Source organism: Borostomias antarcticus (assembly GCF_949987555.1).
Source record: "Borostomias antarcticus genome assembly, chromosome: 7".
In the NCBI taxonomy this organism is placed as follows: domain Eukaryota; kingdom Metazoa; phylum Chordata; class Actinopteri; order Stomiiformes; family Stomiidae; genus Borostomias; species Borostomias antarcticus.
In genome coordinates this window covers 11,457,832-11,473,019 of record NC_140240.1, presented here as the reverse complement: position 1 = coordinate 11,473,019, position 15,188 = coordinate 11,457,832, and the positions used below count along the sequence as shown (strand labels likewise).

The 15,188-nt window shown below is 42.6% G+C and overlaps 1 protein-coding gene across 1 annotated transcript; it reads right to left on the bottom strand.

Moving 5' to 3' along the window:
- Window positions 1–727: 727 nt before the first annotated feature.
- LOC311311586 (immunoglobulin-like and fibronectin type III domain-containing protein 1) lies at window positions 728–13,265 on the bottom strand (the record flags this gene model as incomplete). Its single annotated transcript, XM_084441336.1, has 22 exons — window positions 728–1,068; window positions 1,504–1,800; window positions 3,197–3,389; window positions 3,517–3,602; window positions 3,855–4,163; window positions 4,342–4,470; window positions 4,587–4,763; window positions 4,897–5,196; window positions 5,367–5,660; window positions 5,805–5,946; window positions 6,338–6,462; window positions 7,553–7,990; window positions 8,174–8,446; window positions 8,576–8,738; window positions 8,846–8,959; window positions 9,122–9,311; window positions 9,417–9,462; window positions 9,549–9,572; window positions 9,698–9,797; window positions 9,904–10,043; window positions 10,126–10,248; window positions 13,223–13,265. The coding sequence occupies 22 exons, from the start codon at window positions 13,263–13,265 to the stop codon at window positions 728–730; spliced, it is 4,047 nt and encodes a 1,348-aa protein (XP_084297462.1).
- Between the last annotated feature and the right edge of the window lie 1,923 nt (window positions 13,266–15,188).

The window sequence follows — 15,188 nt, the reverse complement described above, 5'->3', positions numbered from 1 at the left end:
CACTTCCACCAGTACCCCCACCCGTTCAGGTCGTACCATGTGAACAGTTAATAATGTACATTTTCCATTAAACATTTTCCAAGTCATGCTTCACACTGTATAGCAGTGTAATTGGCTGTAGTATTGTATGCGTGTTATATAAATAACACGGTTGATGTGGTTGATGGTTGGGGTGGGCGTGTCTGTCTAGGCTACTGCTAATCAATAACAAATGCTCAACTCCATCCCTGAAGTGTCAGTGAATGCATTAAAGGTAGAAGTTTGTCTGATCACTCAAGTAATCTCTCTCTCTCTCTCTCTCTCTCTCTCTCTCTCTCTCTCTCTCTCTCTCTCTCTCTCTCTCTCTCTCTCTCTCTCTCTCTCTGTTAGTAAAGGGTTCACTTTGAATGTGTTTCCTGAAACCATTTATACAGTTTATAATGTAAAAACAACAACACAATACACCGCACAATAACAGCAATTAATAACACTTTCTTTTTAATGCAATGAACATCAAATTTAGAGCCTATTTAAGGACCATATTTAAGGACATGTTTCAGTTCTTGTAGCCCTTCAGTCACTGGTTTCCACTTTCCACTCTGGAAAACAAAAGCAGGTTATCAAACTAGCACACGGGAAGTGAATGAGCACAGCACATACACACACATATTAATTACAAGATTTAACTCCTTGGGGAAGAACAAAAACATGTTTTAGTTATTCATATTATTTGGTGATATTATTTATCTCATATGACTTTACCTTTAACGGTGAGTTTGGTTGAACACTCCACCCTTCCCAAGGGGCTCTCTGCCACGACTGTGTACTCCCCTGTGTCTTTGGGCCCGACCCTCAGGACCAGCATGGAGCACACCCCACACACGTTGGTGATGTAGTAGTTGGTGTTGGTGTTGAGGCTGATGTTGTTCCTGTACCAGGTCACGCGGGGCTTGGGGTCGCCCCTCACGGCGCAGCTCATGTGGCACTCGTAGCCCTGCGGGGACGCGTGCTGCTTCAGGGGGACCGAGAAGGAGGGCGGGGCCCGGAGGTCTAAGGCCTCTGACTCCGGCAGGTCCAGGATGAACTTCTCTGAGGAAGGAGAGGAAGATGACCCCACTATGAGAGGAAGATGAACCCACTATGAGAGGAAGATGACCCCACTATGAGATGAAAAGATGAATCACCACCCTCCACCCCCTTATCCCTGTCTCTGAAGAGTAAAGTGGAGCCCGTCTGGGTTGAGAGCCCTGGTCACTGCTCTTCGGTCTACTGACCCAGACAGAGACAGAGGGGGGCTCTCCCAGAGGGAGTGTTGGGTGGTGAGTATGGGACCCCCTTTAACTCCCTTTCAAGTTTCTCGTAAGACTTTTTACGGGTAGTATCATACTAAATTGGCCTTTTGTCAAGGTGTGACGGCCTTTTATAAGATGCGAGCTAGTCATTTTGTGGTCTACTGTGTAAATAGAATATGAACACCCCATTGACTTTGCTAGGCTAATTCCCTTTCACCACAAAATCACAAACCTCTTCTCTTTTTGGTTCCCCATGTCGGAGATTCAGAGGGCTCAGAGCGACACATGTCGTTCTTAGCAAACACCCGGAAGTAATACTCTCGGCCTGGCAGGATGTTGACGACGGTGAACTTGTTGTTGAACAGGTGATCTGCCACCGTCCTCCAGGTACGCTTGAAGGAGTCGCGCTTGGAGACCGTGTAGTGCAGCCTGTCGTCTCTCTTCTCGTCTGGAGAGGGAGCCCAGGACACGGTCACGGTTCCGGGGACGTTCTGGTCCAGCTCCACTGGACCTGGAGGCTTGGGGTCATCTGGGAGCAGGTTAGAGATGGAGCCACTTAATATTCAGCTTCATTTGTTCAATTGTTCATCAATTGTCAATTACTCCACATACTTTATAATTGAAAACAGCAGTGGCTAGTTCCCACCAATGCAGAGACCGGCCAAACCCTAACCCCAACCTTAAACCTAACCCTAAACCTAACTAACCCAGTAGCGGAGGGAGTGGGGGGGCCAAAGGGGCGCCTGCCCCGCAGTCCTAAGGGGCCCACCTTGGGCCTAAGACTGAACATGCATTTTTGTTGTATAGTTGAATATTTTTAATAAAGTTTGTTTAGTGTAATGTTGATTGTGGCAAAAAAAAAAGTCAAATAAATAAAAATGTTTGTTTTGTCGTTGACACCGCCGTAGTAGCATACCTACTTAATAGAGTCCCCGCCTATCTGCTCGTGAGCAGTAACCACTTGATGTGCAGTGCTGCATGATCGGTTAGACTTGTTGCTGTTGCTGTAGTAGCTTAGTAGTAGCCCTATTCCGTGAATAAAATGTTGAAAAGCAAAAAGTACAAGTCAGGCGCACTGAAGCGTAAAGAGGAAAGGCAGAGGAAACATCTGGTGGCTTCATGTGTTCCCCTGACAAATTTATTTTCCACTACTTAACCCTCCAAGACTGCTGCTAGCATTAGCCAAGCAACCGAAGCAAGGGATGTTAGCGAGGAGAACGCGGCAGCTAGCAACTCCCCTGAATCTTGTCATACAGTAGATGCTGGCTATCTGGCTACCTTTTTCAAAAATGTTGCTGCTTGTGTTGTAGACCGCTGTGTCTTCTTGATTATTGTTATTATTGTGACACATTGCTTGAACACTTGTTGTGTGTAGTTGTGGCTTGATTGTGTAGGCTATGCTGTGTGGCTGGACACCCAACAACATTGGATATTAAACTGTGTATATGCCTGCTATCCTTGGTTGCCCACTAGTTTAGTCTGCTGTATTTTTCATCTTTTATCTGACTGAGGTTTGAGCAAATTATGTGTAAAATCCATGGTGTCGAGTCCGACCATGGTGCTGAAAAAGCCTATCAGCAGTTGTGTTGCTTATATTAATATTATATAATATAATATTATATAATATATAATATTAGCAGGCCACCATTTATTGATAAATCCACGGCACTGTCCATGGTGCTGAATTAGAACACCTAATTGTTATCTGCATTTCTTTCCATTCAGTCTATGTAACTTTCACCTTGGATCCATCTTGCATCTCCATACAACCTATAGGGGCCCACTATGAGGTCCCCGCCCCCTCTGCAATGAACCATTGGCTCTGCCCCTGCTCTAACCTTAACCCTAACTTTAACCCTAAATTGCCTCTGCGTTCATGGCCGTTTGAATACTCAGCTAGTAACGGAGTGTGAAGGGTCATCTACCTGTGACCCTGATCTCGACGTTGAAGGTCTCCTGACCGACGAGGTTCTTGACTATAATGGTGTAGATGCCGGTATCAGAGCGTTGTGATGTCGGGATCAGGAGCTGCGAGCCTCTGTCCGAGTTGCTGACCGTCACATGTTTTGCCACAGGAACACCATCCTTCAGCCAGATGATGTCTGGCAGAGGAGAGGCCTGTTGACCATAAAGGCGACACAAACTAGATGAACGACATGGATGGGCTGCCTCGAGACGATGACAGGGTGTGATACGTCTGAAATGAGTGAGCACATCTTTTTTATGTTTATTGTTGTAGCTTTACCTCAAATTTGATGTGAATACGAGCAGTATTCCCAGCTCTCACAACCATGAAGCTCTTCATATTGCTGTCTGTAAACCTAGGCCTCACTTGAAGGGTAAAGATATGAATAATTCAGTCAGATTTGTATTGCCCTACAATGTTTTCTTTTATCCCCACTGACTTACTGAGTGACAACACATTTCAATATTTGTGATGCATTTGAAGACCAGAACCTCCACTCTTACCACATGCGCTTCGCTCACTTTCTCTGAGATACAATTTCTTAAAAAAAAAAAGTGCTAAATAAAAATGACAAACAACAGTACATTTGAATAAAACAGTAGATGAACAAGTATTACCAGGAGGAGGCATTGCAATGATGTAATCATCAAAGCCATGGGGCTCTCCTTCTCCTCCATCATTGGTGGCGATCACCCTCACCCAGTACATGGCCATGGCCTTCAGACCAATCACAGTGAAGGAGGTATGGGTAATCATGTTGGTGTTACAGCGAATCCAGTCTGGGCTTTCTATCGGTCTGATCTCCACAAAGTAGCCCTTGGCCTCATCCTCCACTCCTTTGACCTCCTTCGGTTTAGTCCAAGCCAGAGAAAACGTAGTGTAATTTGAGGATGTTATCTTTAGGTCTATGATTTTACCAGGGAGTTCTGGAATTAAAGCAATGTGATGATTATCATTGTAGCTGAAACACTGAACTGTGGTGGCTATGGTTGGTTGAGTACTCAGAATATGTCAATGAATATAAATTAGTCAGTATTTGAACAGAGTGAATATGTTGATATGACTGGCAGTTTACAACCAAAGAGCTTAGAGTGTCTGACTCACTTTGTGGATCTCTTGCAAATACAATTTCAGAAGGAGGACTAGGCTCTCCAGCCCCCGAGAGGTTGATAGCTGCCACTCGAAACTCGTATGCCGCTCCTGCAATCACATCTTTCACGCCATACTTTGTTTCTGCAGGAAGAGGATGAGGAGGATGAGGTCAAGTCTGCATTAGAACTACAACGCATTTAATTTGCACTTAAGGCTTTGAAGAAAAAAAAATAAAAAAATTCTTGAACTAAACTCACCTTTGATTGGCTCGCCTATGTTAACAGGGCTCCAAGAGCTGCTGCCCTTCTTGCGTTTCTCCATGTTGTATCCCAGAATTTTGGTTCCCCCAGGGTTGGCAGGAGCAGACCAAGCCAGGTTGATGCAATCCTTGAACGCACTGATCACCTTGGGTGCAGAAGGGGCTCCGGGATACGCTAGGAGAATTAGAATAGGATTGCTCACTGTGTACAATGCAACACCCTGTGTATGTACTTCACATATAGAGAACACATCTTTGTAACAGCTCCTTCTGATCATATAGCCCAACTTTGAGGGGTGTTGACCTACACAGTACACCAGCCTGGACATCACCGGTCTCCAGAGCATCGCTGACACCCTCTGCGTTTTTAGCTTTGATGCGGTAGCAGTATCTCCTCCCAGGATCCACATCGTTGTCTTTATAACTCGGGGGGTCTCCGGGGATCATCCCCAGATCGTACCATTTATTACGGCCCACCTGCTGACGCTCCATCAGATAGTTGGTCAACGGACAGCCGCCGGTATCCTTCGGAGGTTTCCACTTGAACTCAACAGAGGTCACTCCACTTTCCAGGATGTCTATTGGTCCTTGCGGCGGGGTCGGCTTGTCTGTTCAAAGACAACTGTGTAAAAACGCTGACATGGTCTCAGGACACAATCTGAATGAATTTCCATCACATTTATTTTAACAATCTCCCTCCATTCATATGAGGTGAATATATTTAGAGTGAAGATATTTTGATATTGTCTCACGGACAACGTGTTTTATTCTGGCATACCGAGGACAATGAGTTCGGAGGTGGCCTCAACGCACGCAAATTTGTTTTTGATTTTGATTTTGACGACTCCGCAGTCTTTCCTTTGACACTTAGTGAGGCGCAGCTGGCTCTTCGCGGAGGACGTGTCTATCTTGACGTTGAGGCCACTCTGGAGCTCGTCGTCGTCCTTGAACCACTGTGTTTTCATGGGTTGTCCACCAGAGAAGGGCAACTTCCACTCAGCTGTTTCGCCCACTCTCACTATGACCGGCTCAGAGAACTTAGCCAGGGCCTCCAGGTCAAAGGTCGGTGGATCTTGAATACAGGGCGACAAGTTAATGTGTTTGAGACATTCAGAGCGTTCATCATTATCATCAAAATAAATTATCAGTAGAATTCTGTATGTTTATAGCTAAGAAAGGCAAAGGAATCCCGCTCTCTATCCGTGTGCATCCTTACCCTGAACACATAATGTCGCCTCAGATTTACGACCGCCGGCCTCAAAGCGGTACACCGCAGCGTCGTCCAATCTGCAACTCTCGATTATCAGTTTATGCAAAGCTCCATCTTTGATTATTTTCACTCCGTCACTAGATGTGAGCTGATCACACCAAAAGAAAGAGTGGAATAAATAAAAAAAGTCATATTTATGCTTAATTCAAGTGAAGCATTGTGGAGTTTGTACTGTATGTAAAACAGTTGATTCAAATTGCTAATTGCTTGTTATTTTCACTTTGATGGCAGTGGTTTTCCCATTCTCTGTCTCTGTCTCTCTCTCTCTCTCTCTCTCTCTCTCAAACACACACACACACACACACACAAATTCGCTCTCTCTTACTCTTTCTCACACACACACAAACTCGCTCTCTCTTACTCTTTCTCACAATCTCTCTCTCTCTCTCCCCCTACTCTCTCTCTCTCTTTCTCCCTACTCTCTCTCTCTCTCTCTCTCTCTCTCCCTCCCCCCCTACTATCTGAAATATTTCCCTCACCGGTTTCCCATCTTTGCTCCACAGCCCCTCACAGTCCTCGCTGCTCAGCTTGCAGGCCAGCTCTGCTGTTGTTCCCAGGCTCGCTGCCGTATCTGACAGGCCGCTGATGAACTGAACACCAGGACCTGTGAATCAGGCAGGTTAGTGAAGGAAGTCCTTCTGCAGCTTGGGGTGGGTAAAACGTCATGAATACTGATCTATAGTCCACATTGTTATATTACACAAATGTATAATATGAGCAAGAAGCATGAAGCATGCATAACAGAACGCAAGCATTTTGGACCCAGCAAAGCATATGAGCCATGTTTGTTTGAGTGCAAGAGGCGCTTGAGACATACATGAATAATCTAACTGTTGTTATCTCCCTCTAGTGCAGTCTGTACTGCAACACTGCTGCCTCTGAATTTATGAAGCATTTACCTTAATGAATTTAAATACATCTTCAATCATCTTAAATAGACTGTCAGCAGGTAAAAAAAGAAGAAAAAACCTTGTCAAAACATGTCAAGATGACAGCTTATTTTAAAGATTTCAAAATAGAATTGATTAATCCTACTCTTTAGATCAATATGACTTTGCAAGGGCATGCCTTTACACACTTAACTATTGTTTTATGTGTCATCTAATCAATTCATGTTGATAAAAGTGTTTTTGTTATACATTTTTTATGACAACATTTTTTATGTTGACATTGAGTAGTAGGCCTATATGATGACAATATATGAAAGGCTGAAATAATGATGAAATTCCAGACTGTTTAAACATTAAATGAAGTTTCATCATCGTATCCTATATTACATGAGGTTATATTGATACTCATGGCTAACACACTTCTTCAAGTCACTACAACTAACAAACCCTTTATTTATTTATTTTATCAGTGATTATACATATTAAACCATCCTACATGTTTTAATGAACCTTGTCTCAACACATCCGGTCCAGAGAACCGGCCAGTGCAGCAGAGCCCTGGCATGTTACCCCACTCCTGACCTTCATCCTCTTTCTCCCAGTTCAACATCATCATCATCATCATCAACAATGTACATATCAATAATCAGACACATTTATAACAACTACTGTACATGGACAATGATCAGGTAGGCTGACCACATTTACAATAGCAGAAAGACAACAACAAGAGCAACGAATAGCAAACACACCTTGCTATTACAAATGTTCCTTCAAGCAATCCATTGAGCAGGAGAGCCTTACCTATGACAGTGTCCGTGACCAAGGGTCCGGTTCTCATCCGCTTCTTATCCTTATCGTGTCCATCGCCGCCGTCTCCTCCATCTCCTGCTCCATCCTTCCCCTCCCCTCCTTCTGCACCATCCCCATCCCCTGTTCCAAACTTCCCACCATCCCCTCCATCTCCTCCATCCCCTATTCCAATCTTCCCACCATCACCGCCTTCTCCATCTCCATCCCCTGTTCCAACCTTTCCACCATCACAGCCGTCTCCGCCACCTCCGCCCCCTGCTGTTGCCGCCCCCTTCTCCGCTTGAGCGCGCCTGGCTGCCTCCAGGTCGTCCTTCTCCTTCTGCAGTCTGGCCTGCTGCTCCTGGGCCATCTTATCCAGGTCTGCCCCTCCACTACCAGCTGTGGTGGCCTGCCGGGCTGTCTGTCTCCCACCGTCTTTGTCATCGCCAGCTTCATCACCAGGGCGGAGCATGCAAAGCAGAGAGGGAAGATAGCAGTTGTGTAACGGCCACTGGCAAAGATGTGATGAAGTTCATGTCATCTTATCGGTTTACGGCAAGTTTTGTCATATTTGATGAAAAGCGAACCGTTCTGTTATATTGATGTCAAGAAGCTGTATTAGAGTTGTCCAACCTTCAACCTCCAGATCAGCGCTGCAGGAAGCGATGCCAGCGATGGCCACGTAGACCCCCTTGTCCGTCAGTGCGCAGTCCTTCACTCGTAAGCTATGAACGAGTTTGTCCTCGGAGACGGTGATGTCATACTTGTCGCTCTTTTCGAGATTAACGTTATTCCCCACCCAGACAATCTCAGGGTAGGGCACAGACAAGGCACACTCAAAGATGGCGTCCTCTCTTTCTTTGGCTTTGACCGCTTGGATCTTTGCAGCAAACTCCACCGGTACGACTAGTGAGGGAAAGACAGAGTGCAATAGATGAAAGACGATGAAGAACATGCAAACATATTATTTAGTGTAGACAGTGGATTTTGTTTGTTTTATCCAAAACCATAAAGGAGGAGAGATGATGGCCTTACTCTTAAAGTCTGTGGAAAATATATTGATGTTTTCCACATCCACCTGGTATAATCCAGCATCATCTGGATTGAGATCTTTGATGCTGAACTTATACTTGTTTCCATTTTTTTCAAGGGTGTGCTTTGATTTGCCATTAACACCATAATCAATCATGAAACCATCCTTTGGAGAATTAAAAGTGAAAATTAGCCATTGTTTATTTCACATTTAAACGCATCATTACGATCGGTAGAGAGAAAGGAACTCAGTTTGTCTCAAATCCATATTACCTTGTATAGTAAAACATTACTGTTAGGGTCCATGAGCTTCATGTCCAGCTCAAACTCAGCTTTGCCATGTGGTTTCACTTCTATAGGCTTCATATTGTCCACATTCTCCACTACCTACAACAGGGAGAGAGAGACAGGCAATCGTGCATTAGGTGATTGATAATACAGAGGTTATCCATCAGTATATCACCATGGTGGACCCATATACTGTAGCCAGCAGCTTATGCTAAATTATTTATGAAGTTCTTTGCATTATCGCTGAAAAAACACCAACACCTTTGCCTGTTCCTTCTCCCTTTCTTTCTTTATCTTATTGAGTTGTTTCAGCATCCAGCGGTAGTCAGTAACTCCAAAGTTGCCACAGATCTTTTCATAATCCTTCTTTGGCGAACTCAGCATAACTTCCCAGAACCTTGGATCGATTTCTCCCTCTTTCTTAGGTGGCAGTGGTTTAGTGCGCACAACGCTGAGTGGAGATAATTCAGACTTATGCACTATTTTGACAGCATTTATCATACTTTTGTGCATAAACAAACTGGATGTGTCATATGTATCATTTAAGGAGTCTTACGTCTTTTTCAGCATTTTCCTGAAGTCTTCAGGATCATTTTTGGAATCTATAGGAGAACAAACAAACAATATTGCTTGATTCGTCTTCTAGAGTTAAAGCTTGAAAAGGTTCAAGTTCAGTTTGCTCACCAACCTTGCTCTTTGCTCTTGAATCCACCTGAAAACAAGAACAATGTTTTTTTCATGATGGGTGTTCTTAAATGAAAAACATTTGTTAACCGTTCAAAGGACATTTGAACTAACAATCTCCATCATCTTCAGAGTCATCAGTACATTTCTCACCTCCAATCACATTTAATATGGAAGTGCAAACAGCATGTCCATATTCATTGGTGGCAAAACATTTGTAGGTGTCTGATTGTTGTGATGTTATATTGGGCATCTGAGGAAATAATTGAATGAAGAATATTGTAATTCCATCTGGCCTAACGTTAAATAAAACAGTTGGCTACAGTTAACTGTGTTTCATTGGCATGCTGCATTCTTACCTCAAGATAGTATTCTTTAGCCTTTGCATCATATCTAGAGATATACTTCTCTTGGTCGTTGAGGTCTCCTTTGTTCCTTGTCCATGTTACAGTAGGATCAGGTGTTCCTTTGACCACAGCTTTGAAGAAGGCGAATTTACCTGAGATAAACCACATACAGTAAGGGAAATTAACGCTCCATGTCACTGGTTGTCAGGAGTATCTATGAGATGTGGCTCCTACCTTCTTGAATAGTCAAAGCGATGGGTTTGCGGATGAAATCTGGGGTGCTTGATCCTGCAGGGATCACCTCCACATACTGTGTGATCATCACACCTGGAACCCGAGATCTCTTCTTGATTGCCACTGTTTAAGTAAGAAAACAATCTCTTAACATTGTGGAAAAAGGGATTATGGTAAAGAGGTGAGCAACTACAAGCCATGAATTAAAAAGAAACAAACTCCAAAACATCATAGAGATGTTTTATGTCTGTTAATTAGGTTTTCAGGGTCACACCATTTTGTAAAGCACACAACATCCATGGTATACAAAGGGTCGGAATTGGTCTCTGGTATTTTTCAATTGCATTTTAGTCAACCTTCCACAAGAGGACCCCATTTCCTTTCTGCTGAAAAAATGAATCAATTAATATTTCTTTCGCCAAGTGAAATTCCAAACCTTGGTGTATAATAATGGATGGTGACAAGTGTGAAGTAAACATTTGGCTCATTAGTAGATTTAATGATGTAATGTTGTGAAATCATACTGTTTGGTTTGAATTATTAACCCTGATGAGCATCATTAGTCTTGTCACCTATCAAATTTAAAGACCAAACATTTTGAAGGCAGCTCAGACAATAAGATATTTGGCCCTCCAGGACTGGGTTTAATTTGGATTTCATGAACAGTTTCACTCCAGACCATATCAATTCTGGTCACTACAGGTTGAGGAGACCATATTCTGAAGCCAGGGCCGATTACGTGTACATCAATCATCAGGGATTCCTCCCTCATCCAGAGATGATTCTGTAATCAAAGTGATTATTATAACATGTAGTTGTCACTGCAAACATGCGTTTGTGGGTCACAAAGTGCACTTCAATAGTCTCTCCATGGTCTGCTCCCTACCTTTACCCTCGGGCACCATAGGCAAGGCAAGGCAAGTTTATTTGTATAGCACATTTCAGCAACAAGGCAATTCAAAGTGCTTTACATGAGACATTAAAAGCATCAAGACAAAGTGCAACACATAAAAATATAAAAACATTTAAAACTAAATGCAGGAAAAATAAAATACAGAAATAAAAGTTACAGTGCAGTGCATGAATATTTAATAAAAAGCAGCGGCAAAAAGAAAAGTCTTCAGTCTTGATTTAAAAGAACTGATAGTTGCAGCAGACCTGCAGTTTTCTGGAAGTTTGTTCCAGATATGTGGAGCATAAAAACTGAACGCTGCTTCTCCATGCTTCTCCAACTCTGGGGAGCAGAAAGCAGGACTGTGCCAGATGACCTGAGAGGTCTGGATGGTTCGTAATGTAGCAGCAGATCAGAAATATATTTTGGCCCTAAACTATTCAGTGCTTTATAAACCATACTTTCATCTGGTTGTACAGAAACACATGAAACACATGAAAGGAGGCAGGAGATAGAGAAAATACCGACAGAAACATGACAGGAAATGCTCATTCAGGCACATCATCTATAAATGCATTCTGCAGTGGGATACATAAGACCTACATATAACATGATTTGATATTGCATTATTTGAAGAAAACAGTATATTGAACTATTTGTACTCTGTACTGTGCATGTGCCGGCTATAAATCAGTGGACAGACACAAGCTATTTATGGTGTGGGAAGGTTTAAAGGCTTCTATTCAAGACTATAACTGAGAGATCATTGGCAAAGATAAAAGAAAAAAAGCCTGAACATCAGCAACCATAAAAGAAAAGAGAAGGTTGGGAAGGTTTCCATACATTTGTGTAGTCATAAAGCTTTTCCTGAAAGACTGGAGAGACTGCTGCGCATCCATTCAATTCTGTCTCAGTTTTCACCAGGTTGTGCTATTTAGCAAGATCTTAAAAAAAAGAAACAAAAAAAGGTCTTTTCCATTCTGATTATTGTACTCTTGCGACATTAGATCAGAGGCAATTTCCCTGTTTAGGTTGATAGAAAAAAAGGCTCCATTTGATGTCTTCCAGCAGGGCCTTGAGTTGGATCTCAATTGATATTCAAATTCACAAGAACGGGCATTCTATTCATGGAACATGGACACGGCATAAACCCGCCCAGCATAGCGGTTTGTATTTCCTCTTAGACTGCTGATTGGCTAGATCGTTTCCGATCTGCCTCAAACTGATCTCTATGGAGAGTATCCAGACTGATTTGTGAGAGAAAGAGAATGTGAGCTTGCTAGATCAGGATTGTCTCACGAGGCTAGGATGGATGGGCTTCCTATTTAACCCTGAAAAGAGGGTTATGTCTGGCATAGTGTCAAGCTTGGGCAAGACTGTTCCCTATGATTCAAAGATATGTGTATAGAAAGTGTATTTAATGGACTCAGAATGCCCATGTCCTCAAATGTCAATTTACTGCAGTCGTAAAGAAGTCCTTCACTATAACAGCACGTTATTTCACTGAAGTGAATGAGTCTTCAACATTGCAGAACAAAGTCTTCAACATTTTAGAACTCTTCCACATAGAATCATGCCTCTTTTGCAGTGAAAGTGTATTTTGGGCATGGTGATAGATTAGATAGATTAGATTAGGGAATTTTGTGTTTCAGCAGTGGAAAAATTACAGATATATATAGTCTATAAGGATCCCACTAGGAGGACATTTGGTGTTTCAGCAGTGGAAACTACACTTACAGCAAATGTTGGAAATGCAGATATAGAATATGCATAGTAGCAATAAGCATAAGAAGAAGAAGAACAAGGACTATATGCATCCATACGTACAGTACAGCATGTGTAGAGTATAGTATTGAATAGAATATGTACAGACATACAGCCAGTCTCTGATAGATACTGTATGTTTAGGAGTACACATACCCGGTATACATACATCTAGCCTTTATAGATATGTCTAGTAATACACAAATATACAGTATATACATGCACACCTCCACAACACTCAGGAACACTTAGGCACTGTTATACAGTCTGATGGCCGCTGGCACAAAGGAACGCCTGAACTGCTCCGTAGTGCACCTGGGAGGGATGAGCCCGTGGCTGAAAGTGCTCCCCATCTGCCACAGCTTGTCATAGAGGGGTTGGGAGACCTGTGTTACCAGCATCATGGCGGAAGCAGAGGTGAGGGTGTAACGGGTCACTTACGCTGCCCTGGCGTGGCCTGGTTGTCAGCAGGGGTCTTCAACATACTGGCGTCTCAGATAATTGACCAAATCAGAGACTTGGGCAGCTGTTTGGGGCTGGGACAACAATGTTTGTATTAGTTTTGTCACTGTTATTCAAAGGTGTTCAACAACGATATGCTCAGAATGTTTTGATTGGAGGTTTTTAGACAGTTCTACCGTAGAGACATTTCACATCGCCTCATATGCCTGAATCTATGTCACACATGTTAGTTACTCATTGGCTACTGTGAGCTATAAGCATTATCTGCCTTGGTTTGCACGGCAGCCCAGCTGAGGGCCGCTGGCCTGGCACTTAAAAAGAGCAACGTGAAACCCTTCTTGATGACTGAGACTCGTCTCTTGCTCTAACTACCTCTGGAGCCTGCTGGCTGTGCTAGAACTTTAATGGCTTCAGACCCACACTTGTGAGAAGGGTTTAGTGCCCCGTGTTTTTGAGCGTTATGGGTCTGCCAATCCGATGTTGTATGCTATCAACTGTGAAAGCCCTGAGAGCCCACTCAAGGGATATGACACAATAAACAGGAAAGCATGTTTGATTAGCTCCAACAGTAGTGGACCAGATCTGTGCGCAGAAAGCGCAATTTACAGAATGTCAATTAATTGAGGTAAGCTAAATTAGTTTTTGTGAATATCGATTGTTAGAAACACCCCAGGGAATTCAACTGAGGTAAAAACGTGAACTTCTGAAGAGTGCGTGTGAGGATGTGAGAAAGGTCGTTCTACTCTATAGTTATGGGTCCCATATTTGACCTCAACAAGCCAGACTCTATTAAAGTTATATTAAGATTTGTATTTATATGCATCCCAGCTACTGTAATGCTATACTGATACTAAACACGTTTATGGGATTGTCTTTAGGTGTCATATTAGGATCCCATTCAACCCACTCTGCATTATATGAAACTATCACAGCCACTATCACAACCAAGTTTTGATGTCAACTACTTAAGCATTATCAGGGTCATTTTGAGATTTTAGAGCTTCTCCTGAGAAATGTGATATTTTGGTGTGTAAATTGTTAGGCCTACTTGTAGGAAAGAGAGTTGAACATAACTTCAAGTTCAAAGGCGACTGAACTAGTTTCACAGTTTCAGGTAATTAGTTGGTTGAGCATGCTTGTTCATTACACATTTTCATATGAATATGTAGAGCAGTCTTCATTATATCCTTCAAATATAATGAACTTAAAAACATACAGAGCCACAGATTTTTAGAGAGCCTCCAGCCAGTGGAACTCATTACCTACACAAACAAACCAGAGAAACTCATTGCCTACATTAAACAAACCAGAGGCAAATACTTATTCAAGAAATCACTGAAACAGAAACTATTAATTGATATTTGTTTGATAGCCTCTATACATGCAATGTTTACATTATCAGATTTAATTTGACTCTTAACTATTTTATTTTTGTCTAGACTAACAGGGTCTAGACAGTCAATGTTTGCATGTCTGTTTGTATGTCTGTCTGCATTTTAACATTTTTATGTGGACCCCAGGAAGACTAGTTTGTTGCCATGGCACTAGCTAATGGGGATCCTTAATAAAATCAAACAAAATGTAACCGCTGCTGTGGACGCTAATGGGGATCTGAATAAAGAAAGAGGTTACAAAATAATCTTTTGAATTGAACCTCTGAATATATTTTATTTTTATTATCTTAATCTGTTCCTTTCCATCTCCCTCTTTTAATCATATTCAAATAAATGACTGTAAATGCAACAGGATTAAGAGAAGTTCCAGAACGCCCAGTCTGACTCACCCACTTGTTGCGAGACGTCTAGGCTTGTGCCCTCTCCTTCAGCTCTCACTCCACTATCTTCAATACTGCACCCCTATTTGTTGGGCGATAAAACAGCAGGGTAGCACGCCGTAGCGCATCAATCCCCACCATAGGCCCATCAGCAGACACATATAAAAACCT